The sequence below is a fragment of the Carassius auratus genome, chromosome 22, assembly GCF_003368295.1.
Source record: "Carassius auratus strain Wakin chromosome 22, ASM336829v1, whole genome shotgun sequence".
NCBI classification, from domain to species: domain Eukaryota; kingdom Metazoa; phylum Chordata; class Actinopteri; order Cypriniformes; family Cyprinidae; genus Carassius; species Carassius auratus.
The window spans coordinates 24,815,869-24,840,900 of NC_039264.1; the positions used below are offsets into that span (position 1 = coordinate 24,815,869).

The 25,032-nt window shown below is 34.1% G+C and overlaps 1 protein-coding gene across 3 annotated transcripts; it reads right to left on the bottom strand.

Moving 5' to 3' along the window:
• Positions 1-950: 950 nt before the first annotated feature.
• LOC113040123 (oxysterol-binding protein-related protein 1-like) lies at positions 951-23,211 on the bottom strand. 3 transcript variants are annotated; one of them, XM_026198392.1, is made up of 29 exons: positions 22,875-23,211; positions 20,541-20,672; positions 20,370-20,455; positions 20,179-20,253; positions 17,672-17,783; positions 17,508-17,593; positions 17,264-17,408; positions 15,881-15,948; positions 15,678-15,722; positions 15,526-15,599; positions 14,436-14,499; positions 14,229-14,330; positions 14,021-14,143; positions 12,730-12,811; positions 12,534-12,640; positions 11,374-11,536; positions 9,748-9,931; positions 8,377-8,452; positions 8,153-8,287; positions 7,295-7,392; positions 6,041-6,223; positions 4,869-4,976; positions 4,691-4,780; positions 4,475-4,601; positions 4,252-4,359; positions 3,258-3,381; positions 3,031-3,121; positions 2,624-2,644; positions 951-2,100 (listed from the first exon to the last, which is right to left on the bottom strand). In XM_026198392.1, exons 2-29 carry the CDS (start codon positions 20,668-20,670, stop codon positions 1,998-2,000), a joined length of 2,910 nt encoding a protein of 969 aa, XP_026054177.1. In that variant the 5' UTR covers positions 20,671-20,672; positions 22,875-23,211; the 3' UTR covers positions 951-1,997. The 3 variants fall into 3 exon arrangements, with proteins under 3 accessions (XP_026054177.1, XP_026054178.1, XP_026054179.1); XM_026198393.1 differs by having other exon boundaries at positions 20,541-20,705; XM_026198394.1 differs by lacking the exon at positions 2,624-2,644.
• Positions 23,212-25,032: the final 1,821 nt, after the last annotated feature.

Here is a 25,032-nt window from a genome sequence, read left to right on the forward strand (position 1 = left end):
CTTGCCATTAAACTTTGTACGTGAGTTCAGTGTTTACCGAATTATGATGGTTTGCAGAACTCAGATGGTAAGTTTGATTTTTTTAGTAAAAAGTAAAAAGAAACTGTCAGAATTTGTCCCTATAAACAAATTTAACAAGGTGGATAGGTGAGAATGTGGTGTTGTTGTTTTTTTTGCAGCATATTTTGAATATGGTGGGAATGTTCCAACTTAAGAAATGTTAATTTTTAAGCCAATGAACAGAAAACAAAACGAACTCAGACTTGAGCCTTGGGGGACACCCAAAATATACCATTGTTAACAAAATCAAAAAAAAAAAAAAATTCACAAGTCTAAAACATAACCATTATTGCTAATACCCTGATAAATCCTTAAATTTAAATGAACTAAGATTACCATATATCGAGTTGAGAATCATTTACTCATCAGTCAAGTTATTGCGTGTTTTCTCTCAGATTTTTGCAATGCCAGATTTGTGAATAAATCACACATTTGATCTAATAATGGTCCAACGGGTTAGCAAAATATTTGATTCTTTAGGACGAATATCAAAAAATGGATTAAAAAAAAAGGTGCTGGATGAAGTGGATATTTACCTCGAGTCCAATGGAGGAAACAAAACTTTCAAATATCTATCGCTTGCTAACAACGAAGTGGCACTTTATTGCATGTTCAGTGTGTGAATGACTCATTAGGTAAAGGGGATTTACATTCATATCTAAAACCTTTATATATATATATATAAGGACAAACTTTTAATTATATGACAATCATGTTTTCATTATGCCTGTTTTACTTACGTCTTGTTTTTGTCGTGCTGCGGTAACTAATTTGTGCATGCGCACAACAATCTGTATAAATTCAGACTAGAACCTTCCCTGTTTGGGAAAATTGGTGAAGGAAAAAGTCCTGAAACACTCAAATTTATAGCCATAAATGAGGGCATCTTACACAGTTTACGGTCACATTTATATAAGTATAAATAAATAAAAACAAGACTAAAAACAAAGTGTTTTTTCTTGTTTTTCATATAACATAACATGTTCATGCACCTCTAGTTTTTTTTTTAGATGTAATCTAAATATAATCTTTAATGCCTTCTATGCACAGAATTATTCTGCTAATTATTTGTAGGCATTTATGTTGGATAAATCTACAAAATATACACACAAAAACATGTAACACAAAATAAATCGATATGGAGTTAAAAGTAGACTGATCAGTACAGCTTCATGTTGCTGACCAGATTTATACTTTAAAATTAAAAAATTAGACAAATAACTGACTCATGATAAATACATAATTAACATAAGATTGTTATATTATAATATAACAAAAAACATTAATCAATATATTAGTGACACCACAGAGGTATCTCTCTAAAAAAGACAAAAACAATAACACAACAGAAAGAGCAGCAGAAAAAGACACATTGTCCTAATACTGCATTGTATGTGGAGAATCTGAACTTTAAAAAGTTAGATTCCAAATGTGTAACAGTCAATTTCACAAACAGTTGTTTTGTACCACATTCCACACTCAACACAGTGGGATTGTACCAATTTAAGAAATGCCAAGTTCATTTTTAAGCCAATGAACAGAAAACAAAACGGACGTAGACTTGAGCCTTGAGGGGCACCCAAAATATCCCATCGTTAACAAAATCTTAAAAAATAAAAAAAATTCAAATAACTAGGATTGCAATAAATTGATATACAGTACACTGATATTACTATATCAAGCCCTACATGTGATTATCATCTTCATGATATATCACAATCTTAAGTACCCTTGATTGTTGCATATGCATGTAAATATGAAACAGTGTAAAACTTAATTCAGATCAGTGAATTTAAAATAAAGTTATTTTTTTAAACAGAATATTATTTATGATATTTACAATGTTCACCTGATCAACCAACCCAGGGTGCATAGTTTTATAGTTACGTTACTTCTAGTCTTGACTATACACTTTATTGATGTAAGGTTCCTGTAGGTCAGTAGATGTCCGGTACTTGAGAATAATCACGGTCCCAGTAGTCATTGGAGAACAGCCAGTCCTGAGAACCATTGTGTGGATTTGGACCTTGATGAAACCACCTGTTTCAGACAACAAAAAAGGTTCAGTTCCGCATAAAACATTTTTGTTTAAGTTTTGTCAAATCGAGTTGCTTGGGGTCAGTTGAACATAAGTTAAAAAAATGTTTAATTGACCCCCATTATAAACGTCTTATTCTTTGCTAAATAGATTCGGTGGAGCACTTGGCTGTAACACTTAAACCAGGTGAACAGTTTCACCCTGTTCTCGCACTAGAAGGCCAGAGAGCTCAGTTTACATCGTCTAATTCCACATTTAAAATACACTGACATAAAAAACAACTCATTCCATTAGCAAGAAGTGCCATTTGCATATGATAAAAAGACTGTAGATATAACATACTATATGTATAAATTTGGTGTAATACTTTCACTATGTATGTGACTACTGTCACACAAGTTATTCTACCACAAACAACCGTCTTGTGCTAAAATACAGACTGTGGATAGATCCCAGTCGCTAAAGGCAAATAAACTACTGAAAGAGTTGAATACAAAAGACAGAGCAACAAAGCAAGTGTCAAACCTGGGGCCAGCGGCAACGTTTCTGCTCACCGCAGCAAAGTCACAGGACAGATGATAATGCCAGAAGAAATAAAGGGGTAAATAAGGTTAAATGCAAAGGACAGTGCCCACTGAACCAGAACTAAGAGTGCTGTTAGACATCAATGAGTTAAATAAATAAAATGACCAAATTTTGTAAACACAACAGAATTTGTTATGCAGTTAGTCACAACCAAACCCTAATATCACAAAAAAGTATATACTACAGTTATTTCTACATGTATTTTCCAACATGTTCATAAAAAAAAAAAAGAGTACTGTTTGAAGAAGATCCCATATTAACTTATGAATTTTGAGTGTTAACAATAACTGTAGGAGCTTTTTGAATAAGCAAACAGCGAAATGTGAAAATATGAAATATTTCTGCACCTCGTCTTCCACTCATCATCCGACTTGGAGCGGTTCTTACGTGCCGCCCTCTGTTTCTCCTCCAATCTCTTCTTCTCCTCACTGGCCAGGTCTAAGATGTTCAGAGAGGAAATTATTCAACCTCCGAATATTTAAATGTAAATCATTTGTGATACGCTCTAAGAATATAAAGTATGACTTTGATACATCATCAGCAATGGCACAAAGCGGTGCATGGAAACACAAACCAATGTCTCCGTTCTCCATGGCTCGTATGTCTGGCCTCAGTCTGCTGTCCGTTTTTGGGATGACCGTTTCAATCTCTTTGTCCAGCTCATTGAGCTGCATTGCGAATGTAGTGAAGCTGTACATCTTTTTATATGCAAATAAAACCAAAAAAATTTATAAATTCAGATTTCAAAACATAGTCAAATCAAGCATCTGTGGCATATTTTGATTACTACAAAAATAATTTCCACTCGTCGCTCGTTTTCGTAAAAAAAAAAAAAACCATTGTATGGGTCAAAATTAGCGATTTTTCTTTTATGCCAAAAATCATTAGGATAGTAAGTAAAGATCATGTTCCATGAAGATATTTAATACATTTCTTACCATAAATATATCAAAAATTAATTTTTTATTAGTAATATGCATTGCTAAGAACTTCATTTGGACAATTTCACAGGTGTTTTTCTTTGCACCGTCAGATTCCAGATTTTGAAATAGTTTTATCTCGGCCAAATATCGTCCGATCATAATAAACCATACATCAATATAAAGCTTATTTATTCAGCTTTCAGATGATATATACATCTCAATTTTTAAAAACGGACACTTAAGATTGCTTTTGTTTTCCAGGGTCACATATTGCATTAAAATTGTCTTCTACATTATTTGAGCTATAAATCTGTCATTTTAAGGCTTTAACGTTGTCAATTTAAAGACAATTTCACAGAAAAGCTGTGAACACATACTGCTCACATGTTGTGGCTATACTATAGAAATTGTGATTTTTTTTTTCCCACCTTCTGTTAAAACTTATATATTTTTGAGCTGTACATATATTACAGTCATTTCAGGGTTTACAGTTTTATGACAAAAGCTGTAAAATTGGATAGAACTATACACAAAAACATCAATTAGTTTAAAATCATGTAAAAGCTCATATTGTTCACGTCTTGTTGTTAAAAAACAAGAAAACGCAGTAAAAAGGTTTCCCAGAGCTCATATTCTGGAACAGACCTGGGCAGAGTTGACTGGTCTAGGTGCTATTCTCCAGAGCAACTGACTTCCTGGGATCACCTCCAGTGAATCTCCTCCTGGCTGAGGTGTTTCTTCTGAGTCTGATGACTGAGAAAACACCAAGCAAAGAGTTAGAAACCATACAGTGTATCGCTCACATTTAGCCTTATCAGATTGGAATCACTATATGGGGAATAAAGTTGTAAAATACATTCAGAAACACCTGTTTACTGCTCTTCTTGTCTTCTGATGCTTTCTTATCGTTCTTCTTGTGAGTTTCAAAAGTAGCTGTGTCGACTATGTACATGCACTCCGTCCATTTCCCATAAAGGTTGAACACTTTCTTTTTGCTTCATGGAATACACAAGTAATCAATGTCAAATAGAAATGTAGTGACAGAGTGAACATTTATCATGGAAATAAAACTCAAACAACTGACCTCTTGTCCAGGATGTAGCCTTCAACCTTATGTAGTTCTTTGCCAAAAAGGCCACACGGTTTGAAACTCAGACAGCATTTTTCACCAGTTCTGTTGGGAATTAGTAGTCAAAAGGGCTGCATTAGTAAAGCGAGTGAAGTAAAACCAGAAATAGTATATTTCCGAGTCTCGTTGATACCTGTGGTTGATAATCTCCATGTTGCCGTACTGTTCGATCCACAGCTGTCCCACAATGATGTTGTGAACACAACACGTGGGGTTCATCCATGTGTATGCCTCATTATGCCTGCAATGAGGTTATTATTCGACAATGGGAATAAACTAAATGGATCATGAATCATGATTCACCAATGACTTTCATACTAAAATGTATTTTAATTGACACGGACAGCTGAAACCACAAAACAATGTGTGGATATTAATAAAGCGTCTTCACACCCAGAGTAATGCCTGTTTCACATATAATCCGTCTGCAGTCCGTGTGCGTTACGTATGTGGTGCTGAAGCAGCACGGACTCACTGTGCTTTCAAACAGGACCCGTTTGCAGTCCGCCACTGATCCGCGTCGGTTTAAACCACAAAAAACAACATTTATCCATTATTTTGATATCAAAGCATGTAAAAAATAAATAAAACTAATCAAAAAAGTTTTTCAGCATTGTGATACTCTTTCATTACAGTACAGTAACAATCTTTAATAGACATATTTAAATTCAAATATAAACAACGTATTACTCATGCATTTGACTGCTAGGTTTTTATAATAAGTTGCTGAAACAAGCTGCAACACATTTAAACACAACATTAGCCTACTTTTCTTGTTAGGATATCACAAACATTTAAAATTAAAACTCACCACTGACAGAAACAGTCGACTCTCGTGCCTTTTGCATTTAAATCTTTATTACACGCAATCCAACGGGTCTTAAATAACTTTGTTTTTCTGCCTCTATAAAAGTGCATATGCAATGTTGCCTTGTTTCTCTAAAGTTGATATTTTTCTTGTTTTAAATCTAGCCAAAAACCCATGTGTTGCGTGTGAAACACAGTAGGCTTTAATAAAAATACATTTATAGTGAAATGACTGCATTTCCGTGTCAATCCCTGTTCATTTTTACCGCGAACAATGCGCTGTCACTTTAATTCAGCGCATGGAGCACAGCAAAAATAGACTCGGTACGTAAACGATCGCTGCACTGCTGCAGACGCACTGCTCCTGGAACCGCATTGACAGACCTCAACCCGTGCAGTGTGAACGCTGGAATCCGTTAACATGGGTGCGTAAAAAAATACGCAACGCATACGCACCGCAGACGGAGTATGTGTGAAACAGGAGTAAAAAACGCTTACTTGGGAAGTTCTAGAGTGATGATGCCTTTAGGTTCGGCCTCCACACTTTTGCCCCAGAACTTCAGTTTGGGGTAGATTGAGCCATGAAACACAAAGTCCTTCTGCAGACCCTCTGCGTGAAAGGCGCTGACGGGAGGATGATGGCTCACTTGTTCCGAAATCAGCCGGAAACCGAGATCATCCCTGAACGTTGAGGAAAAAACATGGTAAATATCCCCAAGAGCACAACACATTGATGTATTGATTGAAAAATCACATTTGTAATACTAAATGCTAACAAATTAACATTAAAAAGGTTAAAAAAAAAGTGATACTTGCTAACAATGATGCTAACAAAAGAATTCACATTTGAGTTGCTAATATTAACCCTCCTCTGGTGCTGTTTGAAAAATTGTACATTATTAACTGAATGGTATGAAACTTGGTGAAGGTTTTAGCATTTGCTATGTGAACGTACTAAAAAAATCATAGACACTTGTAGTCTTCATGGTCAAAAAATGTCCGCATTAGAAATGAATGGGTAGTGAATGTCAGCTATTGGAAACATTTGGTACTGCGCCCAAACAATATCCTGAATCAATATCCACTTTTTGAAACACAACTTTTTTTTTTTTTTTAGCTAAAACATACTTTTTTAAGTTTCACGTAAACATTTTTATTTTTAGAACCAAAACTAAGTCTGTGCTCCAAAGCATTCAAGATTTAAGACAGTTTAAGTTGGAAATTTCATTTTCAGGTATATGATCAAAAAGTGGCAACAGGTAATAAATAGATTATAACTAATCCATAAATACAATTTTGTACCATAAAATCACCTGCAAATACTTAAAATATGAAATAAAAACACTGTTGAACTAAAATATAGTACATGCATTTCATTGGAAAAAAAAATTGAAAACAAAACATATTTTTTGTCTGCCATGAGAGCAGTACAAGATGGTTAAAGATGCAGTTACATTAGAGAAATTCTGAGGCATTGTCAATAGTGTAGCGCTGAATGAAGCACAGCTCACACAGGAGTCATTTTCAAATCAAACATTTGTTCGTCAACGTGTAATTCACATGGCTGACTAGAATCCATCGCGATATTTGCATGGGGAAATCTTTCGTCCCTCACATGAAAATCAGAATCGGCTGAATTACTAATGAAATAACTACATTTAGCCCACAAACATTACCAAAAAATCATGCTAATTCATGCTAATGTCAAAGCTAAAATATTAACATTCAATTAGGGTTGGAATCTCTCTTTACCTGACTAACTCGTACGTTTCTCCTAGCAGGGGGTTGAAGGGTTTACCCGTCCTTTCCCACTGGGACGCCACGGCTGATACAGCAAAGGCGGCCACACTCTGGACAGAAAACACATGCATTTGTTTACTTTGGAAATAGATATTAGAAATCAACAGGTTAGACAGTTTTTCATCCCGGCAGCTATTAGAAGAGATTTGACAGGACTTTAAAATCTATGAAATATCAGTTTAAAAATGCACTAAACAGCCTAATGAAAAGTTCATGGAAACATTTGGCATTACAATGTATGTGATCGCCAGTATAAAGTATGGTACAAATGTTATCAAATGGTTAATTGCATCCAAAATAAAAGTTTTTGTTTACAGTGAATGTACTCTGTATATTTACTGTATTACATACAGTATGTTCAATAAAAATATTTACATTTATATTCATTTAAATTTATATGATATATAAATATATCTAATATATAAACATTTTTCTTAAATATATACATGCATGTGTGTGTATTTATACATATATATACATTACACACACATATATTATGTAAACAAATGTAAACCTTTATTTTGGATGATTAATCACGATTAATCGTTTGACAGCACTAGTTATAAAGTAATTAATGATAGTATATGAATGAAAAAGAAATGGGCAAATTTATAATACATTTATTACTGAAGGTTATTTATTTAAAAAAAATATATATAAAAAAATAATAATAATTCAACTGATATTTCAAGTTGGGTGATTATTTGGCCACATTTCTTAGTTATTTAGTTATTTATCATGCTAGGCCTGTAACGGCTTTGCTGATGTTCAGATACTTCGGGGTCATGCACATATTTTTTATTGTTTTACCTTCATTCTCTCAATAGAGTCGTCTGAAGCATTGGCCTGATGGATGAGGTATGTGTGCTCCATATATTCTGCTAGCCTTTGTAGAAAGCTCAGCGGCTCATTAAAAATAACAGGCATGGTGATCTTAGACAGATCCTGAAAGAGAGATGGAATCAGTCAAAATATGCTGCTTAATTAAAACGTTTTGACTGAAAAAAAAAAAAAGAAAACGGAAAAAAACCCACCATCCCAATGCACTTCCTCAGTATGCTCCAGATGCTGAAGTCATTTCTGGAGAGCATGGGTGCTGGTAAACTTGCCCTGTGGAGTAATTAAAGGAGACTGAGCTGTGTCTTGTCATCTTCTGAAAGATGTCTGTTTACATAAAGAAACCACTTCTAAAAAGTACTAGTTAGTTGTTTCCATTGAAACCGTTTCTGCTGTTGTCATGCCGACGGAACACGTCTAGACTTGCGTTATCAGTCAGGAAACAGAAACTTTATATCTTATTCAACAAAGCTAAGCCAGTGTCCCGATCAGTTTCAAAGTGCTCAAGATACACAGAAAGCTGCTCTTTTTATACAGTACCTGCTGAATGTAAACATAACATTAAAGAGATGTGGTTACTTGTTGCATTTCTTAAATTTTACATAGTATTAATATACATAAAGTACAAGTATATATACACAATTATTATTTCTTTTAAAAAAAAAAAAAAGGACTATATGATGGATGACTGTGTATACTGCTATGGGACACCTGTACATATATATATTTACATGTGCATTCAAACACACAGAGATTACTTTTAGCTTGTTTTTGACATAACTTTGTAGATTTGATTGGGATAACTGTTATAAAAATAAAAAATAAAGATTTTTACTTCAAATCTCAGGATGACTTTAATTAAATAATTTAGGTGTTAATTTAGGGGTTTGACTAACATAAGGTTTGTGAATCCCTGCATCACAGCAGAAAAAATAGGGAGAATCGATAAATTATGAATAATTTACTGTCATTGTGGACATATTTTGTAATCTTGTAATCCATGAAGTAACTGTAATCTGATTATGAACATTTACACCAAAATATGTTTTATTACATTTAAAAAAAACATTTATAATATGAACATCAACTTTTACATTCTCTAAATACAATATCATAAAATAGAGTTATCCAGTAAATAAAAATAACTCTCTGTATTCGGCCGCAAAGTCGGTCAAGTATTCGTCAACGGGCCGTCCATCAACATCCCGAGCCTTCAAAGTTCAAATTACGGCGTTAAACTCGGAAACTTCATCAATATTTTACTGTTTCATTATGAGCGTCTCTTCTGGCCACGGCTCGCTAAATTATTTACCACAAGCTACAAACCAAAACAAAACACAGAGACAAATAACAACAAGGTGACACTGAAAAACAAACAGAGCGAATGTTACGTCTGAACCATCATTTATTTTTACACACGCATGTTTATTTGTAGAAGTTTGTTTTTATTTAAAAAGCATTGGGAGTTTCTAGCTACTTTTAACTTTCAAAAAACATATTTACTGTAACTAATGTTGTTACGCAAGAAATATCTTGCACAAATTAGTTTGTGTTTGAGGTATTCTCACCTGTGCTTCCTCCCTCCGTCCACCTCATCATCGTCCTCTTCCTCTGCACGACGGTCATCCTGGGACATCCTGCCGCTGAGATTACTCGAGATGCTGCAGTAGAGTTCGGATCTGAAGTCCTCTTCGTCTTCGTACAAATGGCCGGCTGTTTCACAACCGCTCAGCGAGGGCTCAGAGTCCGAATCTGTGGCAACAGAGCGCAAACAGACATGGCTTAGAGGGACAATGAGCGGCCGACGACAACAGGCTCTCGCTGGAAACATGAGCAGGGGATCAGGTGTCATTTAAGGAACCGCACAGTCGGAAGTGACTGGACACGTCCCAAAGAAAGGTGCCTCATACTTAAGAAGCTCATTTTGAAGATGCACTTGTTACTGTAACAGCAATTACAGTGCAGGAGTTTTACATGGGCTTTCTGTCCATAATCATACTGTACACATGACAATCAGGACGTGATAATCTTAAACTGATGTACTTTAATAACTAAAAACTCATAAAACTTAAAAGGTGACATTGTTGAGCCTTGGTGCTCACGTGGGAAATGCAGGTTTGAATTCGATCTACAGTATGTGGTTTTCTGATCACATCACATCATCTCCTCTTAATAATTTTTATAGTCACTCTACTATTTAATTAGATAAAAATGGGGAAAATGTAGATCTGAAAACGTTACAGAGATTTGTATGTTTTATAATAAAAATGCTACAAGTAAATTTATTTATTTTAACTTGTATTTAATGTTTAAATTATATCCTTTATCTTTCTACTGCTGTATATCTGCACGAAAAAAAATCCATTAATAAGAAATAAAGTTAAGTAAAATATAAGATACTTGGTCAAAATTTTCTGTGTAATTATTCAAAGTGTTCTGGGGTAATTATCAATAATTATATATAATTTTATGGCTGATATTAAAATATTGTACACTTTACACCACTTTAAAACATAAACAAGTTTAACTTAAGTTTATAATAATACATACATCATGCCATCACAACAATGTAATGTACAGTAAATGTTTTGATAAATAAAAAAAAAAGATTAGTAAAAGATTAAATGTTGAAAACAGTGTTATTGATTTATTTGTATTTTTAAAGATTAATTTTAAGTTAAGTGTTAGATGACAGTGAGTACACTACTGTTAAAAAATTTAGGGTCAGTAATATTTTTAAAAAGAAGTCTCTCAAGCTCACATTTATTTGGTCAAAAATACAGTAAAATCAGTAATGTTGTGAAATATTAAAAAAAAAAACAAAAAAAAAAAAACTGGTTTCTAACCAAATATATTTGAAATGTATTTTTTTCTGAGAAAACAAAGCAGAATTTTGAGCATCATTACTCCAGTTTTCAGTGTCACATGATCCTTCAGAAATCATTTTAATATGCTGATTTGATAACATTTCTTATTATTACTACAGAAAACTGTCGTGCTGCTTAACATTTTAGTGAAAACCTCATTTTTTTCAGAATTGTTTGATGAAGAGAGGGTTCAAAAGAACAGTATTTATTTGAAATACAAATCCTTGGTAAGATTAGAAACGTCTTAACTGACACTTTTGATCGATTTGATTCACCCTTGCTAAAAAAAAGCAAAGTTTTGAGCTGAAGTGTTTGAAGCATACGAACCGGACAGAGCGTCGTAGAACTCGTCTCCGCTGAAGACGCTGCGGGGCGACGATCCTTTGACCACCGACTGCTCCAGCTCATGATGTTCAGTCGCCAGCGTCTGCAGAGCCTCCGACAGGATTTTATTTTTCTCCTCTTCCTGTTCCAGTTTCAAACTGTGCGCCTGGAAAAATAGACACACTTTAAAATCCACTACATAGAGACATATTAGATATTTTCCATGTTTTTGTAATCATTAACTATGATTTTACAAGCTTTTCTTATTTAAAAAAAAAGTTATTTTGGGGGTTTTAGCCTCTTTATTTGACAAATATAGGAAATAAAATTGATCATGTTGGAGCCAAATTCGAATCTGTGTAGTCAAAGTGCTAAAAAAAAACCCCCAAAAACTTTACAAATGTGTTAAAGGTACAAGTTGTAGGACCTTCCACAAGAGGGCGCACTACCAAAACAATAACATTCGTGTGGTTTGATGATGCTGAGAAGCGTGGAATGATGGGATGTGTTGTCTTCTACCCAACCGCTGACGGCCATCAATCAGACGGAAAGATAAATCATGGATTTAACGCGAGTTCAGTGATTAGCGCGAGTAGATTACACACAAAGTCAATGCAAAGATGTGATCAGACTATGGTTCAGACGCGTCCTCGCGTGGGTCTACAGTAGAGACGCGATCACTGCGTTTGGCGTGTATACCCCATGATACTAATCTTGTTGAATGTTATAATAGCATACGTTTTCTGTAAAGATACAAATCAAAACAACTCACCTGTCGAGTAAAACACAAGCGAGATGGACATCTCTTTCTAGTTAAAGTTTGTTGCGAAGCTACTTTCGCATCTGTCCATGACACTGTTGTCATGTGGTTTCTACGTCAGTAAAGGCGCTAACAAAGGGTAACTAACGTCATTGACAGGCGACTGCACTGCCCCGTTTGACTGTTGATTTACAAGTAGTTGAAAACATTAGCGATATTGTTAGTAATCAGCCGGACAAAATATATAACAACTAGCCTAGTAGTTTTTTGTATATTTTACTGCAAATATCTTACAAATTGTACCTTTAACTACTGTGCCACGTCTCAGATTTTAGCAGGCGCTATAATAACCTCCTCAAGTAGATTAATAGCAATGGATGTGTGCAGTAAAATGTGTACATACTCCTTCCTGTTTGGAAAAAAGCCCCAGACTGTGGCGCAGTGAGGAGCAGGTTTCACTGGAGGCTTCACAAACCTCCTTCAGCTTCTGGACGATGGCTGCAGGGAATCCTGCAGGAACATAAACATGCACTGTGGCTTAGCTGATCTGCACATACGGTTCTGGCCGATCAGAGGCAGCGGATCACTGAAGTCCTTACGTTCGGCCTGGCCATCTTCTTTGACCATGGACAGGAGGGCCAACATCTCCGTCTCCAGTCTCTGATGGCACGCCTCGGCCTGCTGCAGAAAAAAAAGAGGAACAAGACAACACAGAAATAAAAAAAAGGATACTGTGTGGAAGAGAAAGGCTAAGACTGTGAGAAAGGCTCAGGGTCAGTCAGCTTCACCACTCCCTGCGGTTAGAGTGAAAAGGGAAGTAAGAACTTATTTTCTTTTGAACTCCAGAAATATCTGAGTGTGAGACTTATCATAACACTGTCTGTTTATAGTCCGTTTTTATGGTGCAAGAAAAGTTTAATTAATTATTTTAATGGAATTAAAAATGTTTGTCATTTAACAAAATAAACAATTAAATATATAGATGTATGCATATGTAAATATACATGAAACGGTCTGTTTACATAAAGTGTGTACTGTGTATAATTATTCATTTATTACATGTATAAACACACATACAGTATATATTTTGAAAATATTTACATATACATATTTATATTCAGATAATTTATTTTATAGAAAAATATATTTAATATATAAACATAACGTATTTGCTTAAATATATAGATGCATGGGTATTTATATATACATAATAAATATGCACAGAACACACACATACATTATGTGTTGTCTTTACAAAGTTTCATGTAGAAAGTTGCGCCATTATTTTCGGCAAATAATATTCATATTAATTCATTCATATAATATGTATTTATGGCATTTTGAATCCATGTTTTAGAAACATTTATGTATGCATGTATTTTTTCAAAATGTTTCTAATTATCTTAAATATAAAAAAAATAAGCCATCATCTTTGTTTTGCTTACGTAAACAATACAACGTTTTACATCTCACAGATAACGGTCACATAATCCAAACAACGTATTAAAATGAATTATTTAAACTTTAATTGTATTATTACATAGCCTAATACATAATTTAATGTTTTCACTATATGTTTAAAAGTTTATATATATAAACATTCTTACAATACACACACACACACACTCACATATATTTTTTTCTCCAAACATTACAATATTAAATGTTTCCAAATATTTTTTAACTAAAAAAAAAAATAATAATAATTATATCTGGCTGTGTTCGTCTTCGTAATTTTTTTTTTTTTTGTGTGTGTAAATAATACAATCTTTTTCTGCTTATATATAATTTTGTCACATGATTAACAGCTACATGAGGAAGAAAGGGCGGCCATGTGATTGTCAAGACACGACTTCCTCAAGAAACCAAGATGCAAATCTGATTTCTCACCTGAAGTGAGTCAGAAAGCTCATGTACAGACACAACGTTGTCGTCTTCTTCCTCGCTGTCTTGGTCTTGTGAGCAGTAATGAGTGCTGAAGGCTGAATGTTCCTCTATGGCCTCCAGCCACCTCTGAAAAACAACACACACATATTCACACAAACGTACACAACACACTCCGGTCTGGACTACACAACACAGCTGAAGGGAATCTCACTTTTCTGGTGGCTTCAGAGTTGTTTTTCTGTGACACTTTGAAATGGTGAACACTGTTGTCAAAGCACTTGATCGTGAAGTAGCTGTTTTCTTTCGCTTTACTCTGACAGTTGAAAAAGAAAAGCAGTTTGGGGAAACCTGTTAACAATCCCACAAAACATGAATCAGCGTCTTATTTATTTCTGTTCATTCATCAGACGGATCTTACTATGCACTGTGCTTGTGTCAGTGGTTTGCAACCTTGCCGGAGTGTGTTTGAATCTGCATCTGACCTTGATGAGTTAAAAAAAAAAAAAAAAAAGTTGCCAAATATTTATTTCTGCACATTTTGCAAAATAAGTAATTTTGATACCATTAAAAAGTATTATATATGATGACCTTGATGAGTTACACTACAATAAAAATAAGTTTTTAAATAAGGATTTTGTTTTTTGTTTTTTTTAAACAAAATAAGATAAGACAAAATAAGACTTTAATTTTAGCAATTTGTTTATCATTAAATTTTATTACATATTATGACTTTGATGGTTTATAAAAAGGATTAAGCTTTATAATAAAAATGACACTTTTCACACATTTATTTATTTGAATCTTGCTGAATATTTCTTTAATTTCAGAAATTTTACTGTAATTATATTTTATTATATATTATTAAACTGAGTTAAAAAGGATGAGATATTACAATAAAAATAGTTTTCAAAGAAAAAAAGTTTTTAATTTAAGCAATTTTGCTATTATTACATTGTATTACATATGACTTTGATGAGATAATATAAAGATGGAACACTACAATAAAAATTCATTTTGCAGGTATTTATTTTTTCAAATTTTGCGAAATTAAGTCTTTTATTTTAGCTAGTTATTCTTTATTACATTTTATCACATTATGAACTTTTTTTTCTTCGAAAGTTTACTAAACTAATTTCAGAAATTGTACTGTAATTATATTTTATTATATATTATTAAACTGAGTTAAAAAGGATGAGATATTACAATAAAAATAGTTTTCAAAGAAAAAAAGTTTTTAATTTAAGCATTTTTGCTATCATAATTTATTTTACATGTTATGGGTATAATATAAGGAAGGAACATTACAATAAAATAATCGAATATAATTATTCAAATAATCAAAAATAAGACTAATTTCAGACTTTAATTTCATTTAAGTATTTATTCCAATTATAATTGGTTTTAAAATATGTCTGTACATTTTGCTAAAAACGTCTCATTTCAGAAATTCCATCATACTTGTATTTTAATTAGTGCATCACATTTTTGTAATAGAGGCATGTACTCACTGTTTAGGGTACCATGACAAGACTCCATCCTGAAGGACTACCCAGTAGGAGCGCCAGCCGAAAAACCTTGAACTCTGCAATAAAAATAAAATAATTAAATAAATTAAAAAAATAATTTATTTTCAAAACATATAGATTTCAATAAAACATACCTTCCAAAGAGGCCCCTCGAACATTTTAACATGTCGTGTCATGCCCTAAGGAAATCAAAGTTTTGTAAAAACAAAACAAAATTAACACAAAAAAAGTGTAAATTAGCAATATATCAGTGTCGTGATATGATATGGTGATGGACAAAGTGTTTTTGAAATACATATATTTGCGAAATCAAAAATGTCCAGATTAATGAACCTACTTTCATAACATTTCCAGTAATGATCTCCATCATTTCTGCATCGTTAACCAAATCAAAAACAGTCTGATCTGAAAACAAATGAGAGACAAAATGCAAAAATTAATGTCAACAAAAAACTTTCACATTTCAGGCGTCCACAAACAAAATCAGGTCGTTCAAATATTTCATTAATTCCGAAATCATGCACAGTTGTTTTGTTTTATTTCTATAAAAAAGTATGTGTCATGTTAATTTCTAGATGTACTAAAATATTAAAATATGACTATGACAGTAACAAACCTTAAAGGGGGGGTGAAATGCTATTTCATGCATACTGAGTTTTTTACACTGTTAAAGAGTTGGATTCCCATGCTAAACATGGACAAAGTTTCAAAAATTAAGTTGTACATTTGAAGGAGTATTTTTGTTTCCAAAATACTACTTCCGGTTTGTCACAAGTTTCGGAAAGTTTTTTCAGAGTATGGCTCTGTGTGACGTTAGATGGAGCGGAATTTCCTTATATGGGTCCTGAGGGCACTTCTCCCGGAAGAGCGTCGCGAAAAGTCACAAAAGGAGTGTGTTTTTGGTTGTCAGGGCAAGACAACCCTGCACAGATTACCAAAAAAAAAAAAAAACAGCATTAAGGGACCAGTGGATGGAGTTTATTTTTACAGAGCATCAACGGAGTTGTGCAAGTGTTTGTTCCCTGCATTTCGAAGATGCTTGTTTTACAAACAAGACCCAGTTTGACGACGGATTTGCGTATCGTTTATTTCTTAAGGATGATGCAATCCCAACGAAAAAGGGTCAGGATCGTGTGTTGGAACCGCAGGCGGTGAGTAAAACTGCTTCAAATATCTCTGCCCCCTTGTTAGTGCGTCCCCTCCCATGCCGGAGACCCGGGTTCGAGCCCCGCTCGGAGCGAGGAGTTGCTGCTGCTGCTCTCGTTCAGTTTCAGCCTCGGGATCTGATTCTGGATCATAAATAAACGGCTGAATCTGACTGTTAGCCATGGTTTGTTTTGGATGATGGTTTTTCCCTCACGGTAATGTCCACATGCTCTCAACGCAAAAGCCTATTCGCGCATGTGATTCTTTAGCTCCGCCCACACGCCACGCCTCCAGTCGGTCGTGTTTTTCCGGGAAAAATCGGTACAGACTATCTTTCTCTTATGAATATAATAAAACTAAAGACTTTTTGGAGTTATGAAGGATGCAGTACTACTCTATAGGTACTCAAGATTAACAGGATATTGAGTGAAAACGAGCATTTCAACCCCCTTTTAAAAACAAAGAAAACAACACACAGGTTTACTGCGAATTTAGAAAATACTGACCCAGCGAAAAACGCAACAGAGTTGAATGCTTTTAGAAAACGAGGTTACAGTAAGGTGGAGCTCATTACCGTTTTTGTTCTTGATGTTGGGGTTGGCCTTGTGCTGCAGGAGTTTGACGGCGCACTGTTTCTGACCTCTGTAAGCAGCGCAATGCAGCGGTGTGTTTCCCAACAAGTCCGTGCAATTAATGTTCGGGGGTTTCTTCATGTTTATCTACATGACGAACCAGATGATCAGATATTACGGTTTTAAAAAGTCGTTTAGAAACCAGAGCAGATCAACAAAGTTCCTCCGAATAGTTAGCAAGGTTACCAGTCTTGTGAGTGTAGATATGGCTCCTTCTCGCGCCGCTTCCAGCAGCTGCTCCTCTTGTTTCCTCTCTTCAGTCCTCTCAGCAGCTAGAAGATCACAGTTAAATGGTTATAATTTAGGAATCAATAAGCAGAGTCACATTCAGTACGATTTCATGCACCTACCCTCCAACATGCTTTTAATCTCATCACTCTGGGTAATGTCTTTAGGTATCTGGGCCATCCCGTTGATGACAGAAGCGCAAGCGTTGTGTTGAAGAAGCAACATGACAACCTCCTGAACAGCCAGATCAACATTCAGTTAGTATTCAGCATGCAGGCGAGCAGTTATGTTTGTGAAAAACAGTAATATGGCTGATATGTCAGTGATCACCTGAAACAAACTGACAGAACATATGCAGAACTGATTTTTAATACAATAATAATGATCATTAGACTACACCAGTTTAAATAAATACATAACACAATAAAAGCATGATAACACTATCCACCCTTTTCCTGCATAAAAATGGGCGCCACCATTTGTAAATTCTATGGGTAAAGCTTCCGGTCTCATTTGCGTCCAGCTATTTTTAGCTGTACAAAACAGTTCATTTTGCTTTAACATTTGTTAAAATATTATAATTATAAAATATAATATATACATTTAAAATCTATTTTAAATTTATTTTCATATATATATATTAGGGGTGTAACGGTTCACAAAATTCACGGTTCGGTTCGGTACGATTCACTGATGTCACGGTTCGGTTCGGTACGTTTTAGATACAGCAAAAAGAACAAATTGGCAACAAAGTATGTTTTTTGTTTTTTTTTACATTGAACAATGATCTATTCTTTACCCATCTTCTATGGTGTTTTCTTAGCAGCATACTGTATAAAACAAAAACAGCTCCTTATTAAAAAAAATTGAAAATGTTATATTGTTGTAGTAGTTATGAACAAATACAAAGATGTAACTTTTCATATGGAACTCTATAACTCTTTATATTGAGTGTGTTTTTACTCAATTGGTTCTCTATAGGGCTTATGTTTTTTGGAACAAAGCAGGAATTACGGTCTGGCTGAAATGGGCTCGTGAAGGAATATAGTAACGGGGCTAAATTACATTAAGAATGTTCTTAAAACATGCGTTTTCCACTATAGGCGCTCGCTCACTCAGCACACGCTGAAGGCTCGTTGCAAAATGACTAAAGGGTCTTTCACACAGGACGCGATACGCGCGGCGCTGGATCCTGGGCTCAGCGTTGCCCTTCAGATACAACGCGATTTGCGCTGCACTATGCCAAGAGCAAAGTAGGTGGAGTTTTCAAAACTGCCCGTGCATACGTTCTATTTATAACAGTTCTTCTATAACGTGCAGGCCTGTTAATTGAATCGTACTGCTCAGGAAATTCCGACACAGTACAGTACTAGTCCATTTTGATTACCGTGCTTGTTTGGATGCCCCGATCGATTGGTAAAGTGCACCCAAACACCAGACCTGTTGGTTATTGGAGGATCTTCTATTTGTGGTCTGTTAAACGCATTGGCCATTTTGCAACGAGCCTTCAGCGTGTACTGAGTGAGCGAACGCCTGACCTGAGTAGCCTAACATAAACATATAAGCTGGTGTTTTTTTTTTCTTGTTCGGGGGTGTCAGGGGCGTTGCCTGTTACGTCGTTTGGGTTATTGGGCTACCTTGTTGAACGCATATCATTATATTTCACAATTTTTTCTTTATTTTCCAAATATAATTAATTAGTCCAACGAACCGTTCGGTACATAATGCGTACCGCGTACCGAACCGAAAGCCTCGTACCGAACGGTTCAATACGAATACGCGTATCGTTACACCCCTAATATATATATATATATATATATATATATATATATATATATATATATATATATATATATATATATATATATATATATAAAATAAACAATGAATTTTATTTATTATTAATTATATATTAAATAATGAAATATATAAATACATTTAAAATAAATTTTAATGTTATTTTCAAAATGTATTTTAACATTTGTCAAAATATTATAATATATATATATATATATATATATATATATATATATATATATATATATATATATATATATATATATATATACACACAGAGAGAGAGAATAATGAATTATATATACATTTAAAATATATTTTATTTTAAAAAAAATTAACATTTGTTAAAATATTATCATTATTAAAATATAATTTTAAATAACATTATATGTAAAATATTTAAAATGCTTTATTAATGTAATTAAAAATTTATTCAAATAAAAACGTAAATAATTATTGAATTAAATAATACACATTTCATATATTTATTAATATATTAAATGTATTATGTATTCAGTTCAATTTTAATTATTAAATGTTATTATACATTTAATAAGAAATCTGAATATATTTTAATATTATAAAAATTAACAGTAAAATACACCATTTATAATTACTACAAATCATTTAGTCAATAACAATTATCATTACAGTTACATAATGTCTTGTGATCTCAAAGTTTACACATTTTTTCATCTTTATTTTAGGGCTATCCATAAGGACTGCCACACAGTTTAAAAACATTTAAACTTTATTTTTTATTTTTTTATCTGTAAATCTAATATTAAAAAACGAGACTCAGTCTCAGTGCACGAACATACACGATACATACCTTTCTCCCAGTGAATGCTGCTTTATGGAGAGGCGTATCTCCGACATTATTTGGCAAATTGGCATCTGCTCCTGCCTGTAAGAAGCACAGAAGAGCTCAAACACTAATACACGGAGCACAATTTCTACTCATAAACATACCCATGTACACATACTGTATACCAGAATACAGAAAGCAGAGATGATCGATACCTTCAATAAGGCCTCAACAACATCCCTGTGTCCAAAATAGCAGGCCAGATGAAGGGGAGTCCAGCCATGATTAGATTTGCTCTTGCCTGCCACAACATAATGCTGTTAGAAGTACTCCACAATGTCTAGAAACACACCAACGGTCAACAGAAACCTAATGACGTGTTCTACCCTTGCAGTTGATGTCGATTTTGGCCTCGTCCTTTATCTTGGACATCAACAGCTTCTGTATCCCTTCTAGGTTCCCGTTCCTGGCGTCCCGGAGGAAGTGCTCCTCCGGATCCAGCTCCAGCTCCTCCATGACTTCACCAGCAACACAAAGAGAGCGTTACAAACCTAAAACCAGAGACTTGAGTGACAGTGTTTCGAAAAGGCATCAAGTCTAGCAGGAAACATATGAAGGCGAATTCTTTGAAACTTCTGCCTTGTGATTTCCTTGTTTAGACCCGAGGAAAACTATGAGCGTCACATGACTCTCTGCTCGGGTAAGCATTCGTTTTCATTAAAAACAAGGCAGAACCGATTAGTGTCCTCGTCAGAAATAACCTTATCATAAAGATCTTGTGAAAATGCACCAAGGAAAACCTGACAATTTAAGAAATCCTTTACAGGTTAACCCTATATAGCCTAGTGCATGGTGTCTGATAAGTTATCAGCTTGATCAGAAGTGCATGCCTTCTGTCATGTGACTAATCGTTGATACTTTTTCAGCAAATAAAATACCTTTTTTCAACTAAAGAACTATTTTCAACAATAGTTCAAGTTGGATACTCGCTGGACTGAATCAACTTAGGTTTACCTGATTATCCATACATCAATTTTTCAGGAAAAACGTGTTAAAATGTGAGTATCGAATATGATGCGTTATGTTTTTGAGAAAGATTTCATCTTTAAGTCATCTTTGCATCGCACTGAATTATGCTGTTCCCCCAACAATAAAACCTGAGAGAGCTTTGGTCATAAAACTAAGCATTTCAATATCATGAGCTATATATATATAGTGACAACTGATATTTATTTGTGCTTTGTGTATTTTTTGTGAATATTTACATTTTTTATTTTTTTTACGTTTTTAATTTTTAATACATTTATGAAGTTGTGGCAGTTGTTTTTGCTTTGTTATTATGGTGTATGGAGTAATTATACCTTACTTTCACAAGCAAATGTATATTTATGTTTTAGTGCTGGCAAACGATTAATTGCATCCAAAATAAAAGATTTTGTTTACATAATAAATGTGTGTATACTGTGCATATTTATTATGAATATATCTGTACACACACATACGTATATATATTAAAGGAAAATGTTATATTTGTATATTAAATGTATTTATATATATAATATAAATTATTCATGTTAAAATTTTCTAAATATATACTGCATGTGTGTGTATTTATATATACATAATATTATACACAGTACACACATACATGTATTATGTAAACAAATGTAATATCTTTCCTCTGAGTTTAGATGTTTTTTTCCCTTGCTCAAATATGAGCTTCACATGCTCATAGATATGAGCCATAAGAGACTATGAATGATAGCTACTCAACGAAAACACATTACTATTTCTTTTTAGATTTCGTCTAAAGGGTCAATAAACTCCTCCACACTTCCAAAAAACTCAAACATTGACTATTTTTTCAAATGTCAGGCATTACAGGGTTAATATGTGGGCCTCTGAAGCTACAGAGCAGGTCTTGGTATGCAGATTAACAACCTCACTTTTAACGCAATAACCGTCTGGTAAACCACAAAGCTTTCTTTGTGTTGAATTTAGGTCAATACACACACACACACACAAAAAAAAAAATTTCAAGAGTCAAACTAGGCTTAAACCAGAACTGTTCTGAATAAAAAATGTAAAAAAATCAAGCACATTCATTTGTTTCCAAAAGCTGACTAACTAACGTTAGTTACACCAAAAATGTATGAAGGCTCAAGGAAGAGCAGCGTGTATCAGTGAAGTCGACCGTGTAAGTTACTGTCACGTGACTTTCTGGACGTCTTAAGACTGGATACACACGTGTCTGAGCAACTCATCACCGGGACTGTTCAACTCGATCAACCTGTCTTCATATCATTTCTGTTGGAGGAACTTTATGGGAACTGACACTTAAAAAGATAAAACTAGCTAACCAGTCTGAAAGGTATCGAAGATAGTTTCTATACTCTGAGTCTTTTAGTTTATTTACATGATGTGAATATTGGAGACCTTCATCAGGATGTGTGTTTATCACTTAATTAGGAGATGAGGTCATGAGCTGAAGTCAGAAATAAAATATGCAAACATAGTTATATGAATAATAAAAATATATAATCCAAATAAATTGTACAAATTGCTGTTTTATATATAAATATATAAATATGTATATATAGGTATTAATATATATATATAGAGAGAGAGAGAGAGAGAGAGCTTATATATATATACATACATATACATGTATACTATAAATATACTATTTAACTTTAAAAAGAATTATAAAGAAGACTTGCCTGTTTCTAAACGTTAACGCATGGCTTGAGGTTCGAGACGCGCGCTACCTTGATCCAGAGTCACTCCGCATTAAACACTTAAATGCATGAATTAAAAAGAAAATAAAGATTTCCATAAATTGTGCTTTATCATAGATCTACAAGAGCATGTGATGCCCAACAACTCACACACGTGAGTCTTTGCTAATAGAGCAAAGTTCTCCACAAGCATCTTCGGAAAACATCTTAAAGGCTGTTTTGCAACTCCTCACAGACAGTGCGCGCGCTGCCGCTCGTGAAGTCAACGCATACACAAACTAACATCATGCATGCGCCAATACGTACATAAACAGCTGACTGACAACACGCATGATGACGGTGCACTTCCGTAAACAGCCACGATAACAGTGAACTTCTGCTACTACTATAAATAATAATAATAACAGTTTTATAACCGTTTTAAGAAAAGTTTACGATTACACGGAAAAACAAACAAACAAATAAATAAAATGTATAGGTTATTTATTTATTTTCCTCAACTCTGTTGTTAATGGCTCTTATTTTGAAGTGTCTCGCGGAAGTGAGTTTGTCAGTATACTGTCTATGGGCAGACGGGACGATGTGCTTTTTATGTGGCAAAAAAAAAAACGATACTTCAAGATGATTGTTGAAAGTGGGTACATACACATAATGTTGTATGTGAATGAAAATACGTTATAATGTCAATGTTATGCTGCTCTGAATGGATGCACGCACTATTTACCTTGCCCTTATTCATATTAGTTTATTAATAAGTTACTGTTTGTTCAAACTTTGATGTAATTTCCATGTAGGGTGAAGAGAGTGAGAAAAAAACATTAAGATGGTCACTCTTCTAAAAATTGTACGTTTTTTGTAGTGTTTGAAATTGAAGCAGTTCAGTCTAAACTAAATCAAAGAAATGATTTCAAAATTTCAGATTCATGGATATAGAAATGTTATGTCTGACTTGAATATTTCTTAATAAATGAATTAATATGATAATTGACAAATCTGGAAGTGAGTGAGTGAATGAATGAATGAATTATGACTGGTGTCAAACAGATTTTTAGCTACATCAGTTAAATAAAGTGAAGTGAAGTGAAGTGACATTCAGCCAAGTATGGTGACCCATACTCAGAATTTGTGCTCTGCATTTAACCCATCCGAAATGCACACACACAGAGCAGTGAACACACACACACACTGTGAGCACACACCCGGAGCAGTGGGCAGCCATTTATGCTGCGGCGCCCGGGGAGCAGTTGGGAGTTCGATGCCTTGCTCAAGGGCACCTAAGTCATGGTATTGAAGGTGGAGAGAGAGCTGTTCATGCACTACCCCCATCTACAATTCTGTCCGGCCCGAGACTAGAACCCACAACCCTTCAATTGGGAGTCCAACCATCTAACCATTAGGCCACGACTTCCCCAATGGCCTCAGTCATGTTACTATTAACAAAATAGCCATATTTTGCATTTTGAGGACTTTGATATAAATATATGCAATTCCATTACTTTAAAAACATATTCGGAACATGAAAAAAAAAGTTGTATTTTAGAATTAAACTGTATCTTTCGGTCATATAGTCAGAATGAAATATTGAGGTACAGTTTGAGGTGGTTTTAAGGGTCATGTAATTAAAAAATAATAATAATAAAGAGAAATCAAATTAATTGTACATTTGTGTTAAAATAAGAACATTGGCGATCATCTCGGGTTAAAACAAGTTACATTATTAAAAATGAAAAAGTAATTCCAAGGCACTCTCAATTACAAAAGTAAAAAAGCCTTTATTATTATGGCTTGGTCACATTAACCTTCTTAAAAACTCCAACGCGTTTCGGCTACATGCCTTCTTCTGGGAGTTAAACAGATCTCAAACAAACAAAGTTTCTTATGAACTAACAGTCCACCAATCAGAAGTCTCCATCTGTCAACTGTGGTGCTAAGGTTACAACACACAAGAGACAGCAGATGTCATCATTTCCACTTCTTAACAAATCAATTAAGTACATACAAAAACTAACATCATGAAAGTACCATACCTGTACCCAACACGGTGACCCATAAAAGTAAAATACAAGCATAATATATACATTTCAAACCACCATAGGGCAACAGAACATCAAAGATATACACTAAGGTCAAGTTCCTCATT